This window comes from Taudactylus pleione, unplaced genomic scaffold (assembly GCF_031769625.1).
Source record: "Taudactylus pleione unplaced genomic scaffold, aTauple2 ptg000122l, whole genome shotgun sequence".
Lineage (NCBI taxonomy): Eukaryota > Metazoa > Chordata > Amphibia > Anura > Myobatrachidae > Taudactylus > Taudactylus pleione.
The window spans coordinates 512,981-540,325 of NW_028284524.1; the positions used below are offsets into that span (position 1 = coordinate 512,981).

General features: G+C 42.7%; 1 protein-coding gene across 2 annotated transcripts; it reads right to left on the reverse strand.

Moving 5' to 3' along the window:
• Window positions 1-1,159: 1,159 nt before the first annotated feature.
• Window positions 1,160-27,256, reverse strand: MMADHC (metabolism of cobalamin associated D). Of its 2 annotated transcripts, none has more exons than XM_088472250.1 (8): window positions 27,122-27,256; window positions 20,572-20,850; window positions 19,810-19,954; window positions 18,721-18,938; window positions 16,774-16,882; window positions 13,619-13,749; window positions 3,256-3,342; window positions 1,160-1,619 (listed from the first exon to the last, which is right to left on the reverse strand). In XM_088472250.1, exons 2-8 carry the CDS (start codon window positions 20,587-20,589, stop codon window positions 1,425-1,427), a joined length of 903 nt encoding a protein of 300 aa, XP_088328376.1. In that variant the 5' UTR covers window positions 20,590-20,850; window positions 27,122-27,256; the 3' UTR covers window positions 1,160-1,424. The 2 variants fall into 2 exon arrangements, with proteins under 2 accessions (XP_088328376.1, XP_088328377.1); XM_088472251.1 differs by lacking the exon at window positions 20,572-20,850 and adding an exon at window positions 20,888-20,929.
• Window positions 27,257-27,345: the final 89 nt, after the last annotated feature.

A 27,345-nucleotide genomic window follows, 5' to 3' on the forward strand; every position in this document is an offset into this window, starting at 1 on the left:
CCCTCAGCCATCCACACTGCTGGATGTTCACTTTGTGTATGAGAGATTATGCACTTAAATCTCACCCATTAATAACTAGCGTCCTTACCAAACCCCGAATACCCACACACTACATATTCGCACATAAAGTTCCATTAGCATCAAATTCTATGATTCAAGTTGGTTAAGTTAGTTTAAATATTAAATAGAGGTTTTTGATATCTAAGGTATTATACATGATAAGCAAGGTATGTTTGGTCTCGTTCTGATGCGTACGCTTTTTACAGAATCCCGGTGTTATCGGTGGAGAGATCGCATCATGCAAACTCAAGTTACGGATCGCAGAACTTATAAGCAACAAAATGTTTTAGTTGATGGAATGTTACAGGAGGCGTTACCAGAAAGACCCCGGCTGTTAGAGGCAGGGAAAGTCTATTTGAAACAACCTGTTAAATGTGTCGTTACATATGCTCCTCCTCTGGTAACCAATGAGATCAGCAGGAAGTTTCCCCTTTGTCCTGTTTGTCTGGGGGGGAATAAATACACGTGTCCAAACACTGGTTTGCCAGTTCATGCTGAATTTTGGGTGAACTGAGGATATCTAGTCAGAAGTCTATCTCTGGGTCCAGAGGCGCAGCGTATGTATAACCGTACTTGGTCTGTATTATTTCCTTTTACGCCTAAATTATGTATGTATAGATTGCGTGTAACTGACTGTACTTTTACCTGAATAATACTTGTGCGTTGGAACCACAAGATTCCACTCCTGTCTTTATTTGCGGTCATACTGCGTACGCAATTAGCGTTGTGTTTAGAGGTTTTTAGGCAGGGTTTTGTCTTAGAGGTTCTAGGCAGGTGAATCTTAGAGGTTTATAGGAAGGAATATATTAAAAGGTTTATTTACAAATTTAACAGTGCATTAGCAGGAAAACTCTGCGGACATGGCATGTCTAATGTGGGAGTAGTATAAATACAGGGAGCATCCTGGTCACCCTACAACTATCTTGTTTATTGTAGCCAAGAAAGACATACCAGGGTTCTGACAAATGCAAACCTAAGCCATAGCCAAATGTGTCCTAATTTGTATGTTTATTGATGATAATAATTCCCCTTGATTATTACAATTGTTTATGCAACTTTATTTCATATTATGTGACAATACACAAAAAAACACCAGTCGTGTAAGTCATAAAACATTTTTTAATTAATGGGGTTTATGTTTTATGAAACCCTGCACAATGGTCACTTTTCACAGAGAAATCTTTAACCCATCGCATCATTTAATTGGTGATCCTGGTTTTCATAAATAAATTTTGCTTTTATAGTATTTAAATACAGTAGCACAGTTTATTGTTTGAAGTAACTTGTCCATTGTCAAAAGCCATTGAGATAAAAATATCAAGTAAAGAGGTAATGACTAAAGAGTAAAAACTCCAGACCAACTACTAATGTTCCCCTAATTTCCTCATGATGGTACTATCTTCCGAAGCATTGGTAAAAATACTTCCTACGACGATGTTTGTCCCCCAGACATTATGACGAATCACCTTACAGCATCCCAAGTCCTCAATTCTAAATCCGAGTTGCCGATAACGCTCATCAGTTTCAAAGAGCGTGTTGTTTGTGTAAGGCCCAAAGTACTAATAAAAGAAAACAAAAAAACAGACTTCATTTACGACAGACATAATGCTGAACTATACTCTACATACAAAGCACACATACACGGATTGAGCAATTTAATTATAAGACTACAGTAATAGCATCCACACAAATTCCCAAAAGGGCAATTCCACAACATGATTCTACCACTCATAACACCCTTACACTCAGGTGACTGCGCACATCCATCGGAACACCTGCAGTACAGATGCCGACAGGATGTGGAATTTAAAAGGTCATAAAGTTGAACCTTTCAAGTTGCAGCCAAGTACAAGTTATTCTGTCTGAGTTGCTGTTATTAAGTCAGTATGTCACTTTTAGTTAAGCTTAAGTAATGATAGGAAGCTGATTCCCAGTCCATGGTGGTGTACACAGTCAGGATGATGCAGTCATATGGAAAGATCACTAATAATGGGGATATTTGAGCAGTCACAATAAGCATAGTTTCTTTCTATAAGGTCATGTTAGCTCACTGAGAACTTATAGGATGTTACAGAATGGTCAGTTTAGGAAACATCTAAAGCATTGCGCAGATTGGTAAAACACTTACTGATATATAGTGAAGCTAATGTTTCCTCTCTTTAAGACTCATATAGAATTAAACGCAAAAACAATTTGCAGTTTTGCTAATCCCAAAACTAGGATTAGCCACTGACCATTGGTGTAAATTATGACCTAATGAGGACAATGATTTGTGTTCCTTTCTGATTGGCTGAATGTATCGGATTCCCTCCCACTTATGCTAATACTGTAGTAACTTTGCTACTGCAATCTGTTCATATTACTACAGCCATAGTAGAAATCAGATCATTTATAGGGGTAGGAGACAAATCCATGTACTCATTAGAAAGTAATAAAAACTTAAAATTTTGTCTTTGCGCTTTGTTCCAATTTATTTTGACATGGAAAATATGACTTAAGTTATGAACACACTGTACAGCCATAACCTATGCAATTTCTGAATTGTGTTCTGTATTTCTAGCATTTACTGCTACCACTGTGGAGCCACATCTCCCGGTATAAGCACGCAGGGCGGAATTCAATTGTTTTCGCTTCCCGCATCTCCCGTCTAAAGTAACAGGAGTTCGCGGGCCGCTAAGCAATTGTTCCAGATTTTCGTGCTGATCGCGCCCAAAGTGGTCGGGTTTAGCCGCGTAAAGCAGCTAAACCCGACCAAAGTGCTGGGCGCGACCCCCTGGGGCTGAGAGCTGAAATGTAGCTCTGCCAGCTGATCGTGCCCGACAGGAGCAAGAATTGAATAGCTCCGTCAGGCGCGATGGGGGCAGGAATCAATTGAATTCCGCCCATATACAGCTATTTACTCCAGGAATAATTCAGGCACATATATGACCAGTCTTAGCTTGTGTATTCGGCAAGCTAAGCAACACACGCCTTTTCCCAGGGCTTGCGCTTGCGATTTACACGCAGATTCCATCCAACTCACATGAGCCCTAAAATAATGAAAAATAGGTAGAATGTGAAATGTGAACTGGAAGACATCTTGGTGTAGGGCAGAACAAACCCCAGAGGGGTTTCCAGACCCATCCACTGCCTTGTTCTTTGGAAACAACCATACTCATTCCTACTTTCTACAAGAAGTTTGCACCAGTCACTTACTGCTAGTCCTGATGAAGGGTCTATAAAATCGGCCCAGTAGCCTTCTGACCTCAAGGCATAACAAATTTCCTTGGCACCATTAATGAACTAAAAAAAAAAAAAGTTAAAATGAACCCTTGTAGTCTACAGATAAGTAGAAGAGAGAACAACATATTTAAAATATTGAACATGTAAGTGATAAAAAACAAAACAAACAAAACACACATCTACAAAGTATAAAGTGTAACTACAGTGTTAGCTATAATGAAATATTTACAAGTACATTACAAGAGACACTGCTATGATTATAACTAGGGGTGTGCAAGGGCCACTTTTCGTGTTTTGTGTTTTGGTTTTGGATCTGGATCTTTCTTCGTGTTTTGGATCTGGATTGGTTTAGCCAAAACCACCCTTCCGTATTTTGGGTTCTGGGTTTTGTGTTTTGGATCTGTATTGTTTTGAAAAAAAAGCATAAAAACAGCTAAAATCACAGAATTTGTGGGTTTTTCTGCTCCTATGCTATTTATTAACCTCAATAACCTTAATTTCCACTCATTTCCAGTCTATTCTGAACACCTCACACATCACAATAGTGTTTTTATGTCCAAAAGGTTGCACCAAGGTAGCTGGATGACTATGCTAAGCGACACGAGTGGGCAGCACAAACACGTGGCCCATCTAGGAGTGACACTGCAGTGGCAGACAGGATGGCAGTTTGAAAAACTAGGCCCCAAACAGTACATAATGCAAAAGAAAAAAAAAAAAAAAGAGGTGCAAGATGGAATTGTCCTTGGGCCCTCCCAAACTAGCTCTACGGAGGCAAGATGTCGTCATCCTCCTCATCAACCAATTCCTCACCCTCTTCAATGTTGTGTAAATCCTCATCCTCACAGAGTATTAATTTGTCCCCGCTGGAATCCACCACCACAGGTCCCTCTGTACGTATCTGGCAACTCAGGTAAAATAGAGCCAGTTTGTACAGGGGCCTCCAAATTGCCTTTTTCCTGCCAGTACAGGTACGGACTGTCTGACATGCCTACTTGGATGCTGTCACCGATGTAATCCTCCACCATTCTGTCAATGGAGACAGTATCAAATGCAGTGACAGTAGACATGTCAGAAATTGTTGCCAGGTCCTTCAGTCCGGACCAGATGTCCAAACTTGGTCCTGCCTGCCCTGCATCACCGCCAGCGGGTTGCTTAGGATACCTAAGTTTTTTCCTGGCAGCCCCAGTTGCGGGAGAAAATGAAGAAGGAGCTGTTGACGTGTCACGTTCCGCTTCAGCTGACAGTGTTTTCACCAGCAGGTCTTTGCACCTCTGCAGGCTTGTGTCGGCCGGAAAGAGAGACACCACATAGGCTTTAAACCTAGGATCGAGCACGGTGGCCAAAATGTAGTGGTCTGATTTCAACAGATTGACCACCATGGAATCCTGGCAAAGCGAATGAAGGGCTTCATCCACAAGTCCCACATGCCGAGCGGAATCGCTCAGTCTTAGCTCCTCCTTCACTTTCTCCAGCTGCTCCTGCAAAAGCCTGATGAGGGGAATGACCTGACTCAAGCTGGCAGTGTCTGAACTGACTTCACGTGTGGCAAGTTCGAAGGGCTGGAGAACCTTGCACAACACGGAAATCATTCTCCACTGCGCTTGAGTGAGGTGCATACCCCCTCCTTTGCCTATGTCATAGGTGGATGTATAGGCTTGAATGGCCTTTTGCTGCTACTCCATCCTCTGAAGCATATAGAGGGATGAGTTCCACCGCGTCACAACCTCTTGCTTCAGGTGATGGCGGGGCAGGTTCAAGAGTGTTTGCTGGTGCTCCAGTCTTCGGCACGCAGTTGCTGAATGGCGAAAGTGGCCAGAAATTTTTAGGGGCCACCCAAAGTGTCTCCTGCACGCCCGTCGCTTTTCAGAAAATTCTGCACCACCAAGTTTATTGTGTGAGCAAAACATGGGACGTGCTGGAATTTGCCCAGATGTAATGCCCGCACAATATTGGTGGCGTTGTCAGATATCACAAATCCCCAGGAGAGTCTAAGTGGGGTAAGCCACTGGGCGATGATTTCCCTCAGTTTCTCTAAGAGGTTGTCGGCGGTGTGCCTCTTACTGAAACCGGTGATACACAGCGTAGCCTGCCTTGGAACGAGCTGGCGTTTCTGAGATGCTGCTACTGGTGACGGTTCAGTTGTTGCTGCATAAGGTGATACATCTACCCAGTGGGCTGTCACAGTCATATAGTCCTTAGTCTGCCCTGTTCCACATGTCTGTGGTTAAGTGGACATTGGGTACAGCCGCATTTTTCAGGACACTGAGAACACTTTTTCTGACGTTTCTGTACAGTCTCGGTATCGCCTGCCTAGTGAAGTGGAATCTAGATGGGATTTGGAAACAGGGACACACTACCTCCATCAATTGTCTAAATCCCACTGCACTAATGGCGGATACTGGACACACGTCTAACACCAACATAGCAGTCAAGGTCTCAGTTATATGTTTTGCTTCAGGATGACTGCTGTCGTACTTCATCCTCCTCGCTAAGGACTGTTGGAGGGTCAATTGTTTAGTAAAAGTAGTGGTGTTCCTACTTCCTCTCTGGGATGATGAACGACTCACAGCAGCAGCAGCAGTAGGCGTAGCAATGCAGGATCCTCCGGAGGAATCCCGGATAGGAGTCAGTCATGCCAGTGTCATGGCCTGCAGGACTACTTCCGATCCTGACTAAAGGAGGAAATTGACGGTGTGGTTTGCAGGCGCTTGGATACAACAGGACAACGGGATTTAGGTGTCCCTGGACTGCTTACGGTCTTAGCCAAAGTTTCTGAACTTGACAGTAACTTTTTATGAACGCGCTGCAGGTGCCGTATAAGGGAGGATGTTCCTAGGTGGTTAACGTCCCTACCCCTACTTATTTCACCTTTACATATTGTACATATGGCAAGACAGTTGTTGTCCGGATTTGGATAGAAATATTGCCAGACCAAAGAGGTGGAATGTTTGGTCTTCTGCCCAGACATGACCGTGATGGGCTTTTTCATCCCACGGACAACAACTGTCTCTCCCGGAGCCTGATTTGAACAAACCACATCACCATCAGAATCCTCCTCGCCAACTTCCTCCTCAGCGCCTGCTACACCAGTATCCTCATCCTGTTGTACTTCAACAGTGACATCTTCAATTTGCATATCAGCAAGTGGACTGTGGGTGCTTCTTTCAGCACTTGCAGGGGGCGTGCAAATGGTGGAAAGAGCCACCTCTTCCCGTCCAGCGCTGGGAAGGTCAGGCATCGCAACCGCCACCACACTTGGACTCTCCTTGGGGATTTGTGATATCTTCTTAGAACGCACAGTTCTTTGCTGTGCTTTTGCCAGCTTAACTCGTTTGATTTTTTTAGCGGGAGGAGGGCTTCCATCGTCATGTGAAGCTGAACAACTAGTCATGAACATAGGGAAAGACCTTAGCCGTTTCTTGCCACTCCGTGTCGTAAATGGCATATTGGCAAGTTTACGTTCCTCCTCAGATGATTTAAATGTTTTTTTTAAGATCATTTTCCTGAACTTTGTGATTTGGGATTGTATGTGCCCTCTACTATGACATTGGGCATCGGCCTTGATGGCATGTTATCGTCTATGTCATGACTAGTGGCAGCAGCTTCAGCACTAGGAGGAAGTGGTTCTTGAGCTTTCCCTATTTTATTTTTATCGGAGAAAGTTTGGTCCTCCATTTATGTTATATTGATATATACGTGCGGCTAAGGCGCACACAAACATAGAAAATTATTTTTTATTTTTGTTGGAGACTAGTGCACTTTGTGGGTTACACCACCCTTTAAGAAATGAGCCAGCCGGCTCTTTAACTTATTGGACACAGGCGCACGCTTGGCGCTGCTCCTTTGTTGATGCACGTGCAGCTACAGTGCACACAATTCACGAAGACAGAAAAAAAAAGAATTTTTTATTTTTTGTGGAGCGCACTTTTGAGGGTTACAGCACCCTTTAACGGTCAAGCCAGCAGGCCCTTTACTTATGACACAGGCGCACGCTTGGCGCTACTTTGTTGATGCACGTGCGGCTACTGCGCACACAATTCACAAACACAGAAAATACATATTTTTTCTGCACTCTGGGGGAGCACCCCTGATGGACAGAGTACACCCTGGACAACACTACAGCACCCCTTTAGGACTGGGACACTCCACAGGACTTTGGAGTGGACACAGCCCCTATGGACAACTGACTGCACAACACAGTACAGCCAGCCCCTATGGACTTTGGAGGAGTGGACAGAGCCCTAAACAGCAGCACAGCGCAGCACAACACTATACTGCACTACACTACACTACACAGCCCAGCCAGCCCTAACTCCCACCCTCCCTCTTCACTGTCCTCAGCCGAGTGAGAAAATGGCGCCGACGCGGGTACCTTATATAGAATCCAAAACCCGTGAGACCCGGAAGGCGGGATGATGACGTTTTGCCTCGATTTCAGATCCGAGCCAGGTGGGAAAAGTCGAGCCTGACTCGGATCGGGGGGGCTCCGATTTCAGAAATCCGAACCCGCTCACCCCTAATTATAACCAATCATACAATTTGGTTTCAAACTAAACATTTGAAAATGCTCCCAGATTGTGGTTTTACTGGAATGAAGCAGATGAGCGGTCACAACCAATTTAAGTCTGGGTTGTGGAATCTCTACATAAGTCTGCAGCACATCTAACTCTATGCCCATATCACCCCTGCGCCACATCTGACCCTAAGCCCATATCACACCTGCTCCACATCTGACCCTAGGCCCATATCACCCTGGCGCCACATCTGTCTCTAGACCCATATCACCCCGGCGCCACATCTGTCAGGACATAAATTAATTGAATATGCAAAGTCTCAGTTTGTCATGTGTCAGTGCGTTCACATTTATTATTTACTTATATAGCACCAGCTTATTCAGTCATCTGACTCTAGGAGGCCCATAACCCCCTGCACCACATCTGACTCGAGGAGACCCATTTCAACCCTGCGCCACATTGGTCTCTAGGAGGCCCATATCAAGCCCTGCACCACAACTGATCCTAAGCCCATATCACCCGTGCCACATCTGACCCTAGGCCCATATCACAAACTGTCCTTCACCCAAGTAATAAATTAAATGAATATGCAAAGCTCAGTTTGTCATGTGTCAGTGCGTTTACATTTATTATTTACTTATATAGCACCAGCATATTCTGTTATGCTTTACAATTGGGAACAAAACTGTAATAATAATAATTTAAAAAATAAAGACGATAACAACAGACAGTAATGTTATATTGCTTCATCTTTGTTGTTTTATATACATTATAATAAATATTATCCAGATATTTTAGACATGGTCAACCAATAAAAAATTCAGTCCGTAACGGTCTGCAGTTAGAAAGGAAAAATTTTTAGCGGGTGCGGCCAGTAATTATAACTTAGCAGAAACACGTTAATTAATAAGGGTCCAAATTATAATGTACTTAAGTCTGCTGACATGCTAATGTTATACACTACTTTTTTTCCAACCAGGAAATACTTAAAGTGACACCGGTGATGTTCTGACTGTCACATTACAGAAAGGATGTTTAAAGTGCAAATGGTGAACCAATATTTAGGACCGTGCATCCTACTTAGTGATCCCGCCAGATCAGGGGCAGGGCGTTGAGGTGCGGACAGGAACACGCGCACTCCCAAAAATGGTGGTGTGGCCTACTGGGGGGGGGGCTGCTTCAATGTGCGAGAAGCAAGGGGAGCAGGGTGAAAAGGACTGTGACACAAAGACACAAGACCTCCTGTTAAAATCAACAAAAATTACATTTTAGGGACTATTAGTGGAAAAATATACTGTTTGACTGCTAACATTTTGAAGTGCTTCTGGCCACATAATAAACAGATCTGATTTATTTCTAGTACAGGGGGTTTGGCAGTATTTGGAGTAAACCCCATTATTTGGAAGAACACATTGTGCTTCACAAAAGAGTGACAATCATTATCTCAGACCAAACTTCAATGCAGAGGTTACATCTAAAAAGCAGACCTCCTCTCCTGCTAGATTGGAGCTGACAGGGAAGGGGAGAGTGGAGAAATAGGACAATTAATGAATAATTAGACCACATTACAACAGCAGAATGCAGCAGACCAGAACAAGTTCTTGAGACAAGTCGCCATTGAAACAAAAAGGAGGCTTGATCCAAGGATTAAATTTCATGCTGAAATTGTAAAATTCTTTCTTATTGAAATAACTCAGCACATTACAAAGTTCAAGGTTATGGTACATTGTGGTGATACTAATAACTATTAAATGGTGCAGTACCCTGTTCTTTTCAGAGTAACACTTCTTATAATAATTGTATAACATGCAAACACTTGAATGCATTGAGCATGTATGTAAACTATTAGAATATATCTATTTAATGAAACAGCATTTTCCCCACGCTATAAATCAGGGATTAACACGGTAAACCAACTGATTTTGCATAAACTACATAATCAACATGTTCCTCTGCACTTTACACCCCCAATGGTGACACTTTCTTTCAGTGCCTGAAGCAGTGAGGAAAAGTTCACCTAGGGGAAATGACGCATGGGGTTAACCCCGCTAATGGATACCTGCGGCCAATTGGATCCCCCCTAGTGTTCATGCTAGACTCCTTTAGGAAGGGGCCATGCCCTGCCCATACTCCTGCTCTAATTGCCTCTTGTGGTAGGCACAGACCTGCAGGAAGGGAATACAGTAGCCATCTACTCCCCAACCCCTGACACTCAGTTTCTATGAGATGTTGTATGTTGTCCTGACCGAACAGCATCCCAGAGGAAGGACCGTAAATCACACCACTGTTGCAGCTCCCTGTAGTGCTCAGAGGAAGTGAAAGTGACAGAGCCGAGTAAGCAGTGAAAACACACTGCCTATTTCCCCAGTAGAAGAACAGACTTTTGCACTGATCCTAGTGAATGTTATTGAGAAGAGGGGAACTATTGATTCAATTTAACGCTTTGTTGAACTTTTCTATTTTAAATTCTTAAGGATTATACCAGCTTCAGAAACCAAGGACACCATTATTACTTTGCCAACTATTATAGTATACATATTACTATATACACTGTAGTGCCAAGAGTCATGAGACAGATGCCCTCTAGCCTGGCGAATTGCAGCAATTTGACATGGCATCAATCCCACAAGTGGATGGAAGACCTCTGGAGAGATGTTGACCCATGCCATCTGGATAGCTTTCCACAGCTCCCTGATATTTGTAGGTGCAGGATCTTGGGTGAAAATGGACCTCTCCACCGCATCCCATAAATGCGCAATTAGGTTTATGTCGGGTGAATGTGGTGGCCACACCATTCGTCAGAACTCTCCTCAAACCAATTCTGGACAACTTGGGGCCGATAACAAGGTGCATTATCCTACTGGAATATTCCATCGCTGTGGGTATATATGAAGTCCATGAAGGGCTGCAAATGGTCATCAAGCAATGTAACGTAGCGGTTACCAGACTCATCGGACCACACCATATATTTCCTGTCCCCAAGGCTCCAAATAGTGAAGGCACACAGGCCCAGGTGAAGCGCTGTGTCCGGTGTCACAGTGTTAACAGGGGCACTCTGGTGGGTCTTCTGCTCCCATGTCTCATGGAAACTCAAGATGCTGCACTAACCGGCTGGATATGCGTTTGGTACCTCCTGCATTGAAAGTGGTTGTGATGTGAGCCAGTATCGCATGTTAGTTACCACGGACAATTCTGGCCAGACGCCGCTGGTCACGATTATTAAACACTCGTGGTCGGCCACTGCGCTGTCTACAGTGGGTGGTAATGCTTTCCATGAGGTATTCCCGGTACACGTGTTACCATAGTTTGAGGAGTGTTGAATGTCCACACAACTTCGGATAGGACATTCCATTTCCGTCGGGCACCTAAAATTATGTCATGCTTGAACTCTGATAATTCACATCACCTTGCCATGAGCAGCCTAGCTGGAGTTCAAACTGACTCACAAGATGTCAGATAATAACCAATACAGGTCTGGGCATTTCCAAGACGTCACAGTACAGTCACGCCATCTACCATTACCTTTACATACTGCTCTCCCATCACTTTAGGCACTTCAGTGTATGTGTCCTACATATATGTGGGGTAAATACACTAGAGGCACATGTGTGTATAATAACTATATCAGGTGAATATACAGTCAGGTGCATAAATATTGGGACATTGACAGAATTTTCATATTTTGGCCTCTATTCACCACAATGGCTTTGAAATGAAACAAACAAGATGTGCTTTAACTGCAGACTTTCAGATTTAATTTGAGGGTAATTACATCCAAATCAGGTGAACGGTATAGGAATTACAACGGTTTCTATATGTGCCTCCCACTTTTTAAGGGGCCAAAAGTAATGGGACTATCAACTCAAAAGCTATTTCATGGACAGGTGTGGGCTATTCCCTCGTTATTTCATTATCAATTAAGCAGGTAAAAGGTCTGGAGTTGATTCTAGGTGTGACATTTGCATTTGGAATCAGATGCTGTCGACTCTCAATATGAGATCCAAATGACCAAGTCAATCCCCTGACCTGAATCCGACTGAGCATGCATTTCACTTGATGAAGACAAAAATGAAAGGAAAATGCCCCAAGAACAAGCAGGAACTGAAGACATTTGCAGTAGAGGCCTGGCAGAGCATCACCAGGGATGAAACCCAGCGTCTGGTGATGTCTATGTGTTCCAGACTTCAGGCTGTAATTGCCTGCAAAGGATTTGCAACAAAGTATTAAAAAGTGAAAGTTAGATTTAGGATTGTTTAGTTTATCCCATTACTTTTGGCCCCTTAAAAAGTGGGAGGCACATATAGAAACCGTTGTAATTCCTACACCGTTCACCTGATTTGGATGTAATTACCCTCAAATTAAATCTGAAAGTCTGCAGTTAAAGCACATCTTGTTTGTTTCATTTCAAAGCCATTGTGGTGGTGAATAGAGGCCAAAATATGAAAATTCTGTCAATGTCCCAATATTTATGCACCTGACTGTATGTACTGTGCATCGTGTGCTTACCAGCCCCGTACAGCAGCGCACAACAAATATTTTGCCCTGCAAAATTAAAATGTGCCCTTCTCAGTAATCACCATCCTGCCCTAAAAAGAAATCCTTGAATGAACACTACTTTACCTATTAACACTTATAGATCTATAGCTATAGTGGGTTTGGAAAACCACAAAAGTACCAACAGCTCAGTACAACATTACCATCACAATAAAAGGAGGTACAGTTTTAGGTTTATAAATAAAGCTGGACAATAACAGTCTGAGTTTGTGGTCATCTTCTAATTCCACTTGGAGGACCCAATCTAACACACACATTTGGTTAAACTGGAAACTGGTCAAAACATGAATACAATTATATCATAATGGTGATGTCACATTACACAGAGGATGCTTATAAAAGAGTACATACCGAAACAATAAGCATGGCCATGCAGCCTAGCAATTCCTAGGAGCAGTGACACTACTAACAATGCAGACCATCCACCCCCAGTAGGAGAGAGGACCTCCTGTTCAGGTCATTAGAGGCATTGTGAAATTGTATTGGGGAAGAGCACAGGTCACCAGATTTTCAGTATTGGAAGGATGTATCCTTTAAGGATGCTTAATGAGAGAGGAGAGCGGTATGAGAAAGATTACCGTATGTCCCAAATACATTGGAAATGACCCTAACATTTTTATTAGTGATAGAATTGCCCCATATGTGGCCAGCATTGCAAATCAGTCTTTGGATGCTACAAGATGCCTCAATGGGTGCGATTGAATACAGCCGCTGTTAATTGCACCAGGAAAGAGTTCCCGAAGCTATTCAATTTAGCGCATCGTTAGCCTGACTAAAGGATTTCTTCTCGCATCCTCCTGAGGGTGCGAACAGAAATCCAAATAAAGTGCCAGCTGCGAGGCTGTTGCCCGTTTAGCGTGGCGCTAACAGCCTCACGGACGGCACTTTAGTCGGAGAATGCCGGTTAGCGTGACTAAACGCCAAGCTTTAGTCGCGCTAAACAACATTTTCCTACCTATATCAGACTAGACGGACTTAACAGCGCGCTGAATTGAATCGCCTCCACTAAATTAAACTTTTGGTAAAATGTCCCTTTCAAACACTTAGAAGAGTTCTTGGCAGTTGGACAGTGTGAAGCAGTTCCTGATTTTAAAACGGGAATGGGGTATAATTCTTAGTTGGTTTGGACATGTACTATATCTTAATGAAGGTCATTACTGAGGAACGGATTACTCACTACACACTGAGCAGCCTGTGCCAGGTCTACAGAATATTTCTTACAACACAAAGGCAAGCGTCAATAACAAGACGATAGATGGAGTGCTTACCTTTTCCAGCATCATGTCCCTCTCAGATTCTACCTCTTCACTCCATGTGGTCATATCGTTGTCAGTTTTCTGTGTCACTGTCAAAACCATTAATTTGCTGCTAGGAATTTCAGGAAACATTGATGAAAAATCTGTAACCCAGAAAAAAAAACAGTTATTCCTCCTGGAATACATAGTACTAGGTAACTTGTCCCTATCAATAAATTAGTTTACTGATATGTGTCAGAAATAATAAGAATTTAAAAAAATAAAAACACAAATTACTATTCTAGGCCGGCTCTAGGTGAGCCCAATGTGGCAACATTATCTAATGACATTAATTAAATCCGGAAACAATACAATTCAAAAAGGGTTTTTCCATTGAAAATAATCTCTACACTTAAATCCTCTCTTTGGTGGAATCATTAAACGTAATCCATACGTATTAATGGATGGCACTCATAATTAAGTGAATAGGTTCTACAGGAAAGCGATTTTCTTTTTTGTAATAAAACCATTTAAATGTAAAAACTTCCAATAGTCTCTGACTGGGAAATTGTATAACACTGCGTCAACAGAATTGTGAAATTGCCATCATTGATAATTCATAATATTTTACAGATTATTGAAGATGATTATTGTTAATGTAAATATTGCTCTACATATTTGTTTCTGCCACTACAATATATCCAGTACTTGACTACAGTGAGCAATGACTGCTCAGTACTATAAAATCAGAGAACATGAAGCCTATTTGTATAGTACGAGTATACAATAAAACCGTGGAGAACACGAAAATTTTTTTTCTGAACCAGTGTATCCATAATTCATGAGAATATTTCATACTTTATTTCGGAATTTGAGATCTTTCTTGCCTCACCAATATACCAATCTGACTTGACCCCCTTTGGTCTATCCTCACCTGCGATGTCTGCCTCAATTTCCTCTCCACCTATGCAGTCCTCATCTGCCACTTCCTCCACTGGTTCCCTTTGCCACTCACAATCAAACACCTCTCAAGTACATAGGCCTCAACACTCCTTCTCCCCATTCATCTCCAGTTTCATTCCACTATGCTCTACCAATGACTGCACCACTCCTCCTTCCTGAACGTCACTCCCACATACAACTCCAGCACTTTCTCTGTGATGCTCCAATGTCCTGAAATGCCCTCCCATGTTCAGTCACTTAGTCTCCCAGTCTTCAAACACACTCTCAAGACTCATCTCTTTATCCAAGCATACCACCCTTTCTACAGACTCTTTTTGTGAGGCCACCCATCATAGCCCCTCTAAAATGTAAACTCTTGCGAATAAGGGTCCCTCTCACCCTGTTCTCAGTGGATTGTAGCAGCAATATATTATATTTATATATATATATATATATATATATATATATATATATATATATATATATATATAGTATTTAAATAATAAACAACTCCTTATTTGACCCCTATACACCAAATCAGCTATACCATTAAAACCACCCGCCTAATATTGCATAGGTCCCCCTTATGCCGCCAAAACAGCTTTGACCAGTCAAAACATGGACTCTGAATGTGTCTTGTGGTATTTGGCACCAAGATGTTGGCAGCAGATCCTTTCATTCCTGTAAAATGCGAGGTGGAACCTCCATGGCTTGGACTAGTTTTTCCAGCACATCCCACTGATGCTCGATCGGATTGAGATCTGGGGAATTTGGAGGCCAAGTCAACACCTTGAACTCTCATGTTCCTCAAACCATTCCTGAACAATTTTTGCAGTGTGGCAGGGCGCATTATACTGCTGAAAGAGGTCAATGCCATCAGGGAATACCATTGCCATAAAGGGGTGTACTTGGTCTGCAACAATGTTTAGATAGGTGGTACCTGCCAAAGTAACATCCACAAGAATGCCAGGACCCAAGGTTTAGCAGCGGAACATTGCCCAGAGCATCACACTGCCTCCGCCAGCTTGTCTTCTTTCCATAGTGCATCCCTGTGCACACTCTTCCCCAGGTAAACAAAGCACACACACCCACGTGATGTAAAATAAAACGTGATTCATCAGACCAGGCCACCTTCTTCCATTGATCCATGGCCCAGTTTTGACGCTCGCATGCCCACTGTAGGCACTTTCAGGGGTCAGCATGGGCCCTTTGATCGTTCTGTGGCTACGCAGCCCCATACACAGCAAGCTGCAATGTACTGTGTGTTCTGCCAACTTTTTATCATAGCCAGCATCCACTTTTTCAGCAATTGTGTTACAGTAGCAAATCTGTGGGATCGGAACAGATGGGCTTGCCGTCGTCACTCTCCACACGCATCAATGAGCCATGGGCGCCAGTGACCTTGTCGCCGGTTCACCAGTTGTCCTACCTTGGACAAATAGTGTAGCAGGTATAATACTGCGCTCGAACCATATGTTATGTCTGATGCGTCGTATAAATAATAATGTCAAATCTGTACCAAAGATGACGTTCATAAAAGGTGCTTCATTTGTATGTATAAACAAAATAATACAATGTAGCAACATACAACAATGCAAAAAATTAACACAGTGTTCCAGAGTGCAGTATTATACTTGCTACACTATTTGTCACAAAGGAGGACAACCTTTATTATACCAGTAGCATACCTCGAACAAGGTTATTGGTCCCCAGTGTGCAGTTTCAAATACCGTCCTTCCTTGGACCACTTTTGGCAGGTACCAACCACTCCATTCTGAGAAGACCCCACAAGAGATGCTCTAACCCAGTCATCTAGCCATCACAATTTGGTCCTTGTCTAAGTGGCTCATATACTTATACATGCCCATTTTTCCTGCTTCCAACACATCAACTTCAAGAACTGAGTGTTCACTTGCTGCTTAATATATTCAACCCCTTGACAGGTGTCATTGCATCAAATAATCAATGTTATTCACCTGTCAGTGTTATGGCTGATGGGGGTATATCTATCCACAATATCAAGAATGATGATTAAATAATGGTTTTCTATTTTTTCATTGCATTGATTGTAAAATGAATTGCATCTGATACAATCATGTGTGTATGGACAATTGCACATTACCACTTCTTGCTGTCTGTATCCTGGATGTAATCCTCAGTATTGCCTCTTAGGGTGTATATTTACACAGTATAGATAATAAACATATATAAACAAATAAATTAAAGTGTGCACATGGTTTCAGTACCTCTTCTCAGTAGTTCTGGACAAGACTGTACAGCACATTCTACTTTTGCATTTTCAAAGTAAGTCCCAATGCTGGTTATCTCCTGGTTCGGAAGAGGAACTTCATTTCCCTAAAAGAAAAGATTGTCCTGAGTTCCAAAGATCAAGAAGGAAATCTGAAAAACGGATTGTTCACCCAAAGCTATTATTTTATTTTTTTAAATCACATATGTAGTCAAAGGAATGGCCTGTGGAATATCTTTGCTACATGAAAACAAATTGTGGTGGAGAACCCCTTTAATTAATCCGATAACTACACATTTTTATAAAAGTATAAAGCTGTATTCAGTGGGGGTGACTGCATCCCAGTTACCCAAGCAGATTCAGTTGTGCAATGTATACACAGTGAAAGCTATACTAGTCAGTTGTGTAAAATTGCACATGCCCATAACACCAACACATGTATGCATATATGCAGATTTGCAAGATTTTGACAACTATGAGAGAAGGGGTGATCCAACATAGGCAAAGTACAGTAATGGCAAGGTAATAATATTGCAAACAGATGCAGACAGTCACAGATACGCATATACACCTGCCCAAGCTATATTATTTGTGTGTGGTCAGTGGCAGGTGCAAATACACAATGTTGATTGTGCATAAATGTTTTTTTGTGTGCATCTTTTAACAATTTGAAGTATTTTTATTTTTTATGAAAACAAGATTTTCCTGTTGCATTAGAAACTTATTTTTATTGAAGCCTAACAGCCAAGTGTATTTTGCAAACAAAAGAAATGGTTAAAACATGCGTGTAAATGAAGGCGATGCATGCCTGGAGAAAACCAGAAGCATAAGCCACTGATGCCGACCTTCACACAACTTGCAATGACTGCAGCTCTGCATATGCACACAATTGCAGGTTTTTAGGTGAATGTATCTGTCCTTGGGTGTGTAATACAAATATGGCCAGAAGACAGGAGCATATTTGTAAAAGATGTAGTGGTTTGAAAATAAACCTAACAAATACTACTGGTTTATACTTTTCCTATCCTCCAAACTGACTAACTCAGTGCCTAATTCAGCAGTGCACGCTAGGATCTCCGTCAGCTAACCCCATGGGTCACCTTAGCCGGCCGCTGTCCCGCAAAGTATCCGATGCTGCATTGGACAACGCAGCTCGGATACATAATGCAGCAGGAGGAGGCGTGATACCTCCTGCTGCATTACCACATCAGCACAGACGGAATTGCAAAGCTGCCTGCGAGCAGCTTTGCAATTCCGTCTGAAGCTGAATCAGGCTCTCAGATCTTAAGCTGGGTACACATTATACTATATACTGTTCCTATGCGGATTGGAACAATATATTGTACACATCATATAGTGTGTACGGCCGATCTGTCTGTTCTGCAATGAACGACGCAGTGCTGTTACATGCAACGACACATCGCACCATTGCTGGGTACTCACATCGTATAGTGTGTACCCAGCGTTAGACTTCCACTTAGTTTATTGCTGCATTTCCATGAGAAGCACCAGATGTCTGTTACCAGTGCTTGTGTGCCAGAGGCACAAGATGATACAATGGAACCCCATCATTTGCGGAGCAGCCCTGTTTCTGATCAACATGTGTGCCTATTTGTACAGAGAGCTGAATATAAAATGTTAATATTATAAATAATTTTTTTAAATAAAATATTATATAAATTTACATGTTAAGTTCAAAAATACATATTTACTTGGGTCACAGTTTCACTGTACAATGTTTTTCTTTTCAATTAATACTGTATGTATATACACATACACAGACAACTTGCATTCAGAGCAGTGTATGCTATTGAATATCCTTATATTATGGTGTCAATTAAAATTTGTTCTACAAGAGCAGGACTAATATAGACAAATGAACTGATTGTCATGTACTGATCAGAAAGTGACACATCAGTATGCAATGTATAACAACGTGTGTTACCTGAAATTCATTAACAAACTGTGCCATGACAAACTCGTGTCTTTCGCTGGCAGCTGGCTCAGCTAGGAGGTCCGGTAAATTTTTAGGTGCTTGGATTTTCCCCTGAGTGTTCATTCCATTTACATGGGCATCAAAGCCAACATTTCCAGGTAGTTGAAAGCGATGGTCCTGAGGACCAAAAGGACCCATCATTTCATCTGGCCAAACTGTCCTGGGGACTGGGGAGAGAAGAGAAGAGGACATCTCAGGGGCTCTCCCACAAACCAAAATCACATCAAACTGAGAACCACCACCAGGAGAACAGCTTAAATCAGAGCCTCCCATTGGCTATTTGTGAGTTTGTCACTACATTCCATTTTATAACTACTAAACTGTCAAATAGTTACATAATTTAACTTAATTGAAGCCAAGGACTAACATTTTCTTTTGTCAGTAGAAGCCATACGGCACCTTCTAATGTTTTCCTGGGGTGTTTATAAATGCTTACAGTTTATCAATGTTTATTAAGTATTTAAAAACAGCAGATGAAGGAAGCATGGTAAGACAGCAAAAATACGTTTCGGAAAGGAAAAAAAATCTCAAGTTTCTGCGTGATATTGCCCAACTTAGGTTTTCATATTTATAACTGTATATATGAATTAAAACTTTTGAAACACAATAGTTTTAGTAAAGTGCAGCTACATCATTTAATTAAACTGTTAATAAAACCATGCAAAAGATACCAGTTATAGAAGTGTAGCAGCTGAGATAGACATGTAGAGAAAACATACTAAACATACTATTTATGTAGTATTTCTGAAATAAAATATCACTGTGCTACATCTAGCAAATGTTGTAAAAGGAAATCAATATGATCTGTCCGTTTAAACAGAACGAAACATTCTTGATCTGCCAGCACATTCCTATAAGATGTGTTAATAGTGTGTATTTCTGGATGGATTTCTAATCACTCTAATGACTTGTTAGATACAAAATGCAGAAAACTTATTTGAGACAGAGGACAAAAAATGTATTCCTCTAATGACATCTTACGGAACACTCCGTAAACTGCTCTACTGTTCACCATAATCTCTGAACATGATCCCTTACGTATGTCCGGGGGTGTAGAAGCTATATAAGGTTCATCAGAGCCCGACGATCCTGCAGTGGAAAAAGCTCGGGTTCCTCTCACCCTTCTGATGAGAGAGCAGAACCCGGGAAGGTAGGTGACCAACCTGGCTCTCCTACAGAGCGCCTAGAAAACACAGTGGATCATTATTTAAACATAAGAATTTAAATTTATCCCAAAAAAACGATTTTACATTTAACATAACAGCCTCTTGTAGCTATGGTTTTTATTGCCATGACTTTCACAGCTCCAATCCTCAAGTACCACCAACAGGTCATGTTTTCAGGATTTCCTTAATCATATGCAGGAGTGTTAAACTATTTTGCTGAGTCTGTTATTCTCTTAACACACCTGCATATGATTAAGGAAATCCTGAAAACATGACCTGTTGGTGGTACTTGAGGATTGGAGTTAATAACAGCTGTTCTAGAACACATTGGCTGACATGTAATAACTCAGGAAAAATTATTTCTAACTGTGCTTCATTCTCTCTAGCATTGTAGACCACCACTTTATAACATCACTTTTAGGACTTGTGTTTTTCAGTGCTGCATAAGAATTTATCTACTTCACTGTTTCAATAGTGCCCAACCCAAATAATAATTTGGAGGGTAACCCTCATGGTCACCATATGGCAGCCATCTGTACAAATTCATATCTGCCCAGGCTGAAGGTGTGTAATGAAGGCTGTATTTTATTGGATAGGAATCACATTCCAAATAGCAGTAACATACATTTCATACCTCCGGTCCATAGCACATGCTACAGATTCAGTGGCGTAAGTTCATCCCAGACGCAAGCTATAATTTATATCTCCATAAACGCAGACAGGCCCACAAAAGGGGAGAGCGCAGTCGGTAACAAATCCTTTCCTTCTAAGTTAGACCCCGGAATAGAATAACTCCTGGGCACTTAATATGGGAGCTAAATTCCCACAAAAAAAAAAATTGAATTTCAGTCTCCTCATCGGTAACAGTGACGTGGCCTCTATGAAAAACTGGTTTACACACCATGCAGTGACCCTGCAAAGAATATAAAAATAATTAAAAAATTACTCACAGTAGCCATGCTATTGCAATCTTCCTGAAAAATTTCCTTTACCTAAAACAAGAAAAATTTAAAATAAACATAACTATGGAAGTTTATGAAAAATACACACACTATTTGGCTGATTCTGAGTCAAACAAAAAAAACATCAATGTTACAATTTTGATACATAAGAAAGCCTCAGGCGCATGTGTAGTATCTCTACAGATCAATCCGAGTAGCACAAAGTCAGCCGGATCTTCACTTGCAGCTAAATTAAAGCAAATGGGCATCTGCACTTAGGATGAGTTCGCCAAGAGCATGTAGACACAATTGCAGGCTATTCACAGCTGAACGTATGCAAAAATGTGGCACTCTCTCAGATAGGGCTGGTGCAAATGCATGCTGATAATGAGGACATCTGCACTCATAAGGGGATATATCCTGGCGGTGCAGCCACATAGACACCACCGATTCTGAACACAGGTGAATGCCCGCCCCTAATTTTAAACATGCAATACTGCCTAAGATACAGCTGCGTGTGTGTGACTCTGAATCAGCCCATAAACCTGCAATAATTATATTACAAAAAAGCAAAACGTGTGCAAAAACCCTAAAGAGTGTGTGCCTAAACATAAATAGCGTTCCCGCTAGGCTGTTTTAGCGGGACGCCACACCCTGCCCTATTTCTAAAGGGCAAAAAGCACCCTGCCCTGCGGAGCTGCGCTCCGATGAATCAGCCTGCGGGTGCTGTCCCACCCGCGGGTCGCAGTGTCCCACGGGTGGGGAAAAACTGCGGTGTTGCGGTCACCGCCGGTGACTAGATGCCAGGTGCATGCGCCCAGCATCCATTCAAACTGATAGCAGCGCTTGGGGGCAAACCAGCATGCCCGTAAGTGCCAGTAACGCCCCCAAGAGTGACATAAAGGGGACGCGTCTTAAAGACAACCCCCCTTTTCCTTGGCCACGCCCCTTCCCGGGCACAAGCAGATGTGTTTTTTGTTTAGGTCCGGCGCCGGACCTAGAGTGAACACTACATAAATCAAAACTTCAATTGTGCAGGACCAAGACCACCAATGGAAATTGCAAGCTGTAGGTAATCTATATGGCAATAAAAAGAAAGAATTCTTAAAATACCTGGGACATGAATTATTATTATATTATAGTCTAAAGAAAACAAACAAACAATGTTATGTTTACTGTTGAAAACAACCAAGTAAAGAACAAAGACCCATACTTACTACTCCCAAATGTTTCTGCTTTCAAATACAACATACACACCAGTGAGGTATGGCATAAGACACAAAGAGGGGAATTCAATTATTAGTGCTGGGCGTCTATCAGAGCAATTAAATTGTTGCTCTGATCAGACAGCCATTAGCATTTTACACAGCCAAAAGGACGGGGTTTAGCAGCTAACCCCATCTAAAAATCCTGCTTTGGGCGCCCAGACGAAGGACTTTTCATACACATTAAAGGGGCCTATTCATTACATGACTTCGTGAACAATCCGACCAAAACCAGGAGGTTTTGGTCGGAACGTGTAAAAAGCCGTGTAATGGATTAGCTACAAATGTCCTGCGACGCGCACTCCCGCGAACAACTGTCGAATTCTTTTGCCGTTCGAACATGCGGGTCAATTTCTGTATATTGCTGAACGACTTTAGAAAGTCATTCAGTGGAAATGCAATGAATGACAAACGACTTCTTTAATGAATATTCACTGCACTCATTAAAAATTTGGTCCTTGGTCTATAAAGAAATTGTTCACAAAAGTCTATCATTTGTGAAAGACTTCTGCATGAAAGACTTTTTTGTTGGCAGGAAAAGTCTTTGGTCTCTGGACTTTCACAAAAAAAAAATAATCTTCTAATGGATAAGCCCCTTTAGTCTTATGAATGGTTTGCACCTTGTGGTGAACCATGTGTATTTGATCTTGTGTAGTCCTCTTTATGGTACATGTGGATAATGATATGGCTACCTTCTGGAGAGTGTTCTTCACTTGGCTGGATGTTGTGAAGGATCCTGCGATCATCCACCACTAATGTCTTCCGTGGACATCCAGGCCTTTTTGTGTTGCCGAGCTCACTAGTGCATTCTTTTTTCGCAGAATGTACCAAATTGTTCATACAGCCACTCCTAAAGCTGGGTATACACTTGCCGATGTGTGTACTCAGCGTTGTGACGGCCGACCTCTTGATATATCGGGCGGGCGATGCACATTGTATGATGCTCCATCCACTAAGCTCGCATCGGCATCTTGGTCTTTCCATAGGCCCATGGAACAACCCCGATGGATGACCTGCGGGAGCGTGCAGGGTCGCGCATAGTGGGTACACACTGGCCGATATGTCGGCCCGAACTGCGGGATCGGGCGACATATTGTCTAGTGTGTACCCAGCTTATGGTTCCCACTCTCTCTCTCTCTGATGGACAGTTTCTGTCTTTGCAGCCTGATTGCCTGTTCCACTTCTCAGCCAAGGGAGTGGGATCACTCACAATTTTGTCTAAGAACACAGCCATGAATAAAGACTGGTACCAAAACATCCTCCAAAAGCAAATTCTCCCAACCATCAAAGAACAGTTTGGTGACGAACAATACCTTTTCCAACATGATGGAGCACCTTGCCATAAGGCAAAAGTGATAACCAAGTGGCTCGGGGAACAAAACATCTAAATTTTGGGTCCATGGCCAGGAACCTCCCCAGACCTTAATCCCATTGAGAACTTGTGGTCAACCCTCAAGAGGCGTGTGGACAAAACAAAAACCCACAAATTCTGAAACTCCAAGCATTGATTAGGCAAGAACGGGTGGCCATGATTGACAGCATGCCAAGGCGAATTCCAGAGCTCTTGAAAAAGAAGGGTCAACAGTGCATATATTGACTCTTTGCATAAACTTAATGTAATTGTCAATAAAAGCCTTTGACATTTATGAAATGCTTGTAATTTTACTTTCATATACCATAGTAACATCTGACAAAAGGCCTAAAAACACTGAAGCAGCAAACTTTGTGAAAACCAATACATGTGTCATTCTCAAACCTTTTGACCATGGCTGTACATATTACTATATACACTGTAGTGCCAAGAGTCATGAGACAGATGCCCTCTAGCCTGGCGAAGTGCAGCAACTCAACGTGGCATCAATTTCACAAGTGGAGGGAAGACCTCTGGAAAGATGTTGACCCATGCCGTCTGAATAGCAATCTGCAGTTCCCTGATATTTGTAGGTGCAGGCTCTTGGGTGCGAATGGACCTCTCCACCACGTCCCATATATGCTCGATTGGGTTCATGTTGGGCCAATGTCGTGGCCACATCTTTCGACAGAACTCTCCAGAATGCTCCTCCAACCAATTCTGGACAACTTGGGACCGATGACACAGTGCATTATCCTGCTGGAATATTCCATCGTTGTGGGGGTACATAAAGTCCATGAAAGGCTGCAAATGGTCATCAAGCAATGCAATGTAGTGGTTATCAGACCTCGCCACATGTTGCCAGTCCTCAAGGCTCAGGTGAGACGGTGTCCGGTGTCACAGTGTTAAGAGGGGAACTCTGGTGGGTCTTCTGCTCCCATATCCCATGGAAACTAAAGATGCTGCATAAACCTGCTGGATATGCGTTTGGTACCTCCTGCATTGAATGTGGATGTGATTTGAACCAGTGTCGCATGTCAGTTACCACGGACAATTCTGGCCAGACGCAGCTGGTCAGGATCATTAAACACCCGTGGTTGGCCACTGCACTGTCGACAGTGGGTGGTAATGCATTCCATTAGGTATTCCCAGTACATGACACCATAGATTAAAGAATGTTGAATGGCCGCACAACTTCGGAAATGGAATGTCCTATCCAAGCATTGATTAGGCAAGATGGGCGGCCATCAGTCAGTATGTGGCCCAGAAGTTGATTGACAGCATACCAGGGTGAATTGCAGAGGTCTTGAAAAAGAATGGTCAACACTGCAAATATTGGGCCTGATTCAGACCCACTCGCGAGCGGCTGTCCGCTCGCAAGTGGGTCGATGTTATGGACTGAGCATGCGCACGACGGAGGGAGCTCCGTCGTGCGCATGCGCCAGACGCGACGAGCGAAGGAAAGTCCTTCGCTCGTTGTGTCCGATCAAAGGGGGCGTGCTGTCAATGTTGATTGACAGCACGCCCCCTTTGGTGGGTGTGCCGGGGGCGTGCCTCCCTGATGGGGGCGTTCCCACGGGAACGCCTCCCGTCAGAAGCCGGCCCACTGACATCACTAGTGATGTCAGTGGGAGTGATTTTGGATCTGATAGAGCCAAAATCACTCCGGAGCTTGCGGTTGAAAACCTCAACCGCAGGCTCCGGCTCGCAATTTCGATGGTCGCGATGGTCTCCACCATCGCGGCCATCACAAAGCACGCTCGTATAGCCTGTGGGTGGTGACCCACAGCTATACGAGCGTCCAGGAGGACGCTCCATGAAAATGGAGCCCGGCCCTCATTCAGAGCGTGCGCTCTGCTCAGAGCGTACGGCTCTGAATGAGGGCCATTGACTCTTTGCATAAACTTAATGTAATTGTCAATAAAAGCCATTGACACTTATGAAGTGCTTGTAATTTTACTTAAGTATACCATAGTAACATCTGACAAAAAGGTCTAAAAACAGTGAAGCAGCAAACACTACATTGGCTTCCTCAGGAATAAAACACACTACAGCACAAGTGCGCTGAGCTGATCGTCGCAGCACATTTGACAATCGCTCGCGGCACACTAGTGTGCCGCAGCACAGTGGTTGAAAAACGCTGACCAAGAGTGTACACTATACTGTGCAGAGACAACAAACATACAGCCACTCTGGGAATGTAATATATATATATATATATATATATATATATATATATATATATATGTGACAGTGTCTATATAGAATGTGCATAGACAACAGGCAAACATACAGGCGCTCTGGTAGTTTAAGTTATAAAGAACGTGCTTCATGGGTTTCCTCCCACAATTCAAAAAAATATACTGGTAGGTTAATTGGCACCAGCTAAAAAATGTAACCCTGGTGTGTAAGTGTATGCGTGTACAGAATGCCAGCGCTTAGGACCCTGGGTTGTCAAAATCCTGACGCCGGCATCCCAACAGGGTTAGGATACCGACACCTGTCGGTAGGTATTTTAACCTTCCCCCTCTCCCTCCCCCCCAGTGCCTAAACCTAATCTCCTCCTCCCCGCACCCTAACCTCGTAACTTACCTTCGGGATGCCGGCGCCAGGATTCTGATAGGTGTCGGGGTTTCGGTATACTAAGCGCAGTCATCCCATGCGCCATCGATACTGAACATATCCCGCGTGTACATGTGGTAGCGAATATAGATTGTAAGCTCAACTTGGGCAGGGACTGATGTGAATGGTCAAATATTCTCTGTAAAGCTCTGCGGAATGTATGCCTTATATAAATAACTTCTAATAAATAATATAAATGTGACAGTGTCTCTATAGGTATGTACTCTGAATGTCAACAGTACATCACTGTTAGATATAGGATTAGGCTGCAGTTAATGCCCTAACACTGGGAAAAAGCTATATCGACATGATGACTCGCTCAGCATTAGACATCAACATTACATACCACACCCTCACTATACATACTAGGTAGAGACCAAAGTCAGTCTCTGGGAATATTACACATATGAGACAGCATGTCTCTATATATTGAATATACACTCCCAAAATCTATATACAGAATATATTATGCTCTGTGTATAGACTCTGGGAGTATAACATAGTTTGACACTGTCACTATACTGTACAGAGTATATATGTAATATTCCAAGAAACTGACTGTTGTCTCTGCCTAGTATATATAGTGAGGGTGTGGTGTGTAATGTTGACGCCAGAATGTTGAGATGATAATCATGTCAATATAGCTTTTTTCCAGTGTTAGGGCATTAACTGCAGCCTAATCCTATATCTAACAGTGATGTACTGTTGGCATAATGACCATGTTGACACTTTGAGTACATACCTATATAGACACTGTCACATTTATATTATTGTACTACAGAGTCAACAGACAGATACTGCCACTCTGGGGGTAGGGGGGCAAGGAGTGTGTATGTGTAATATATATATATATATATATATATATATATATATATATATACCGTACAGAGACAATAAACATACAGCCACGATGGGTGGCATAATGTGCCAGTGTCTCCTGCAGGCCATGGTGAAGGTTACTACTACACACTGATTGACAGTCCCGCCGCATGGATTCTCCCGTACCTGTCCGCGCCGTGTCACTCCCGGGCTGCCCAGCACCAACCGGCCGCTGTGCCCGTGCCCTCTGCTTCTGCTGCAGCTGCTGCTGCTGTGCTGTTGATGAGTCCGCCCACCCAGCGATACTTCTGATTGGTGAGGAGAGCTACAGTCGCCACAGAGATGCAAGCTTTCTTCGGATTGGCTCTGAACGCGGAAGCTAACGCAACGTAAGACATGATTGGATATAA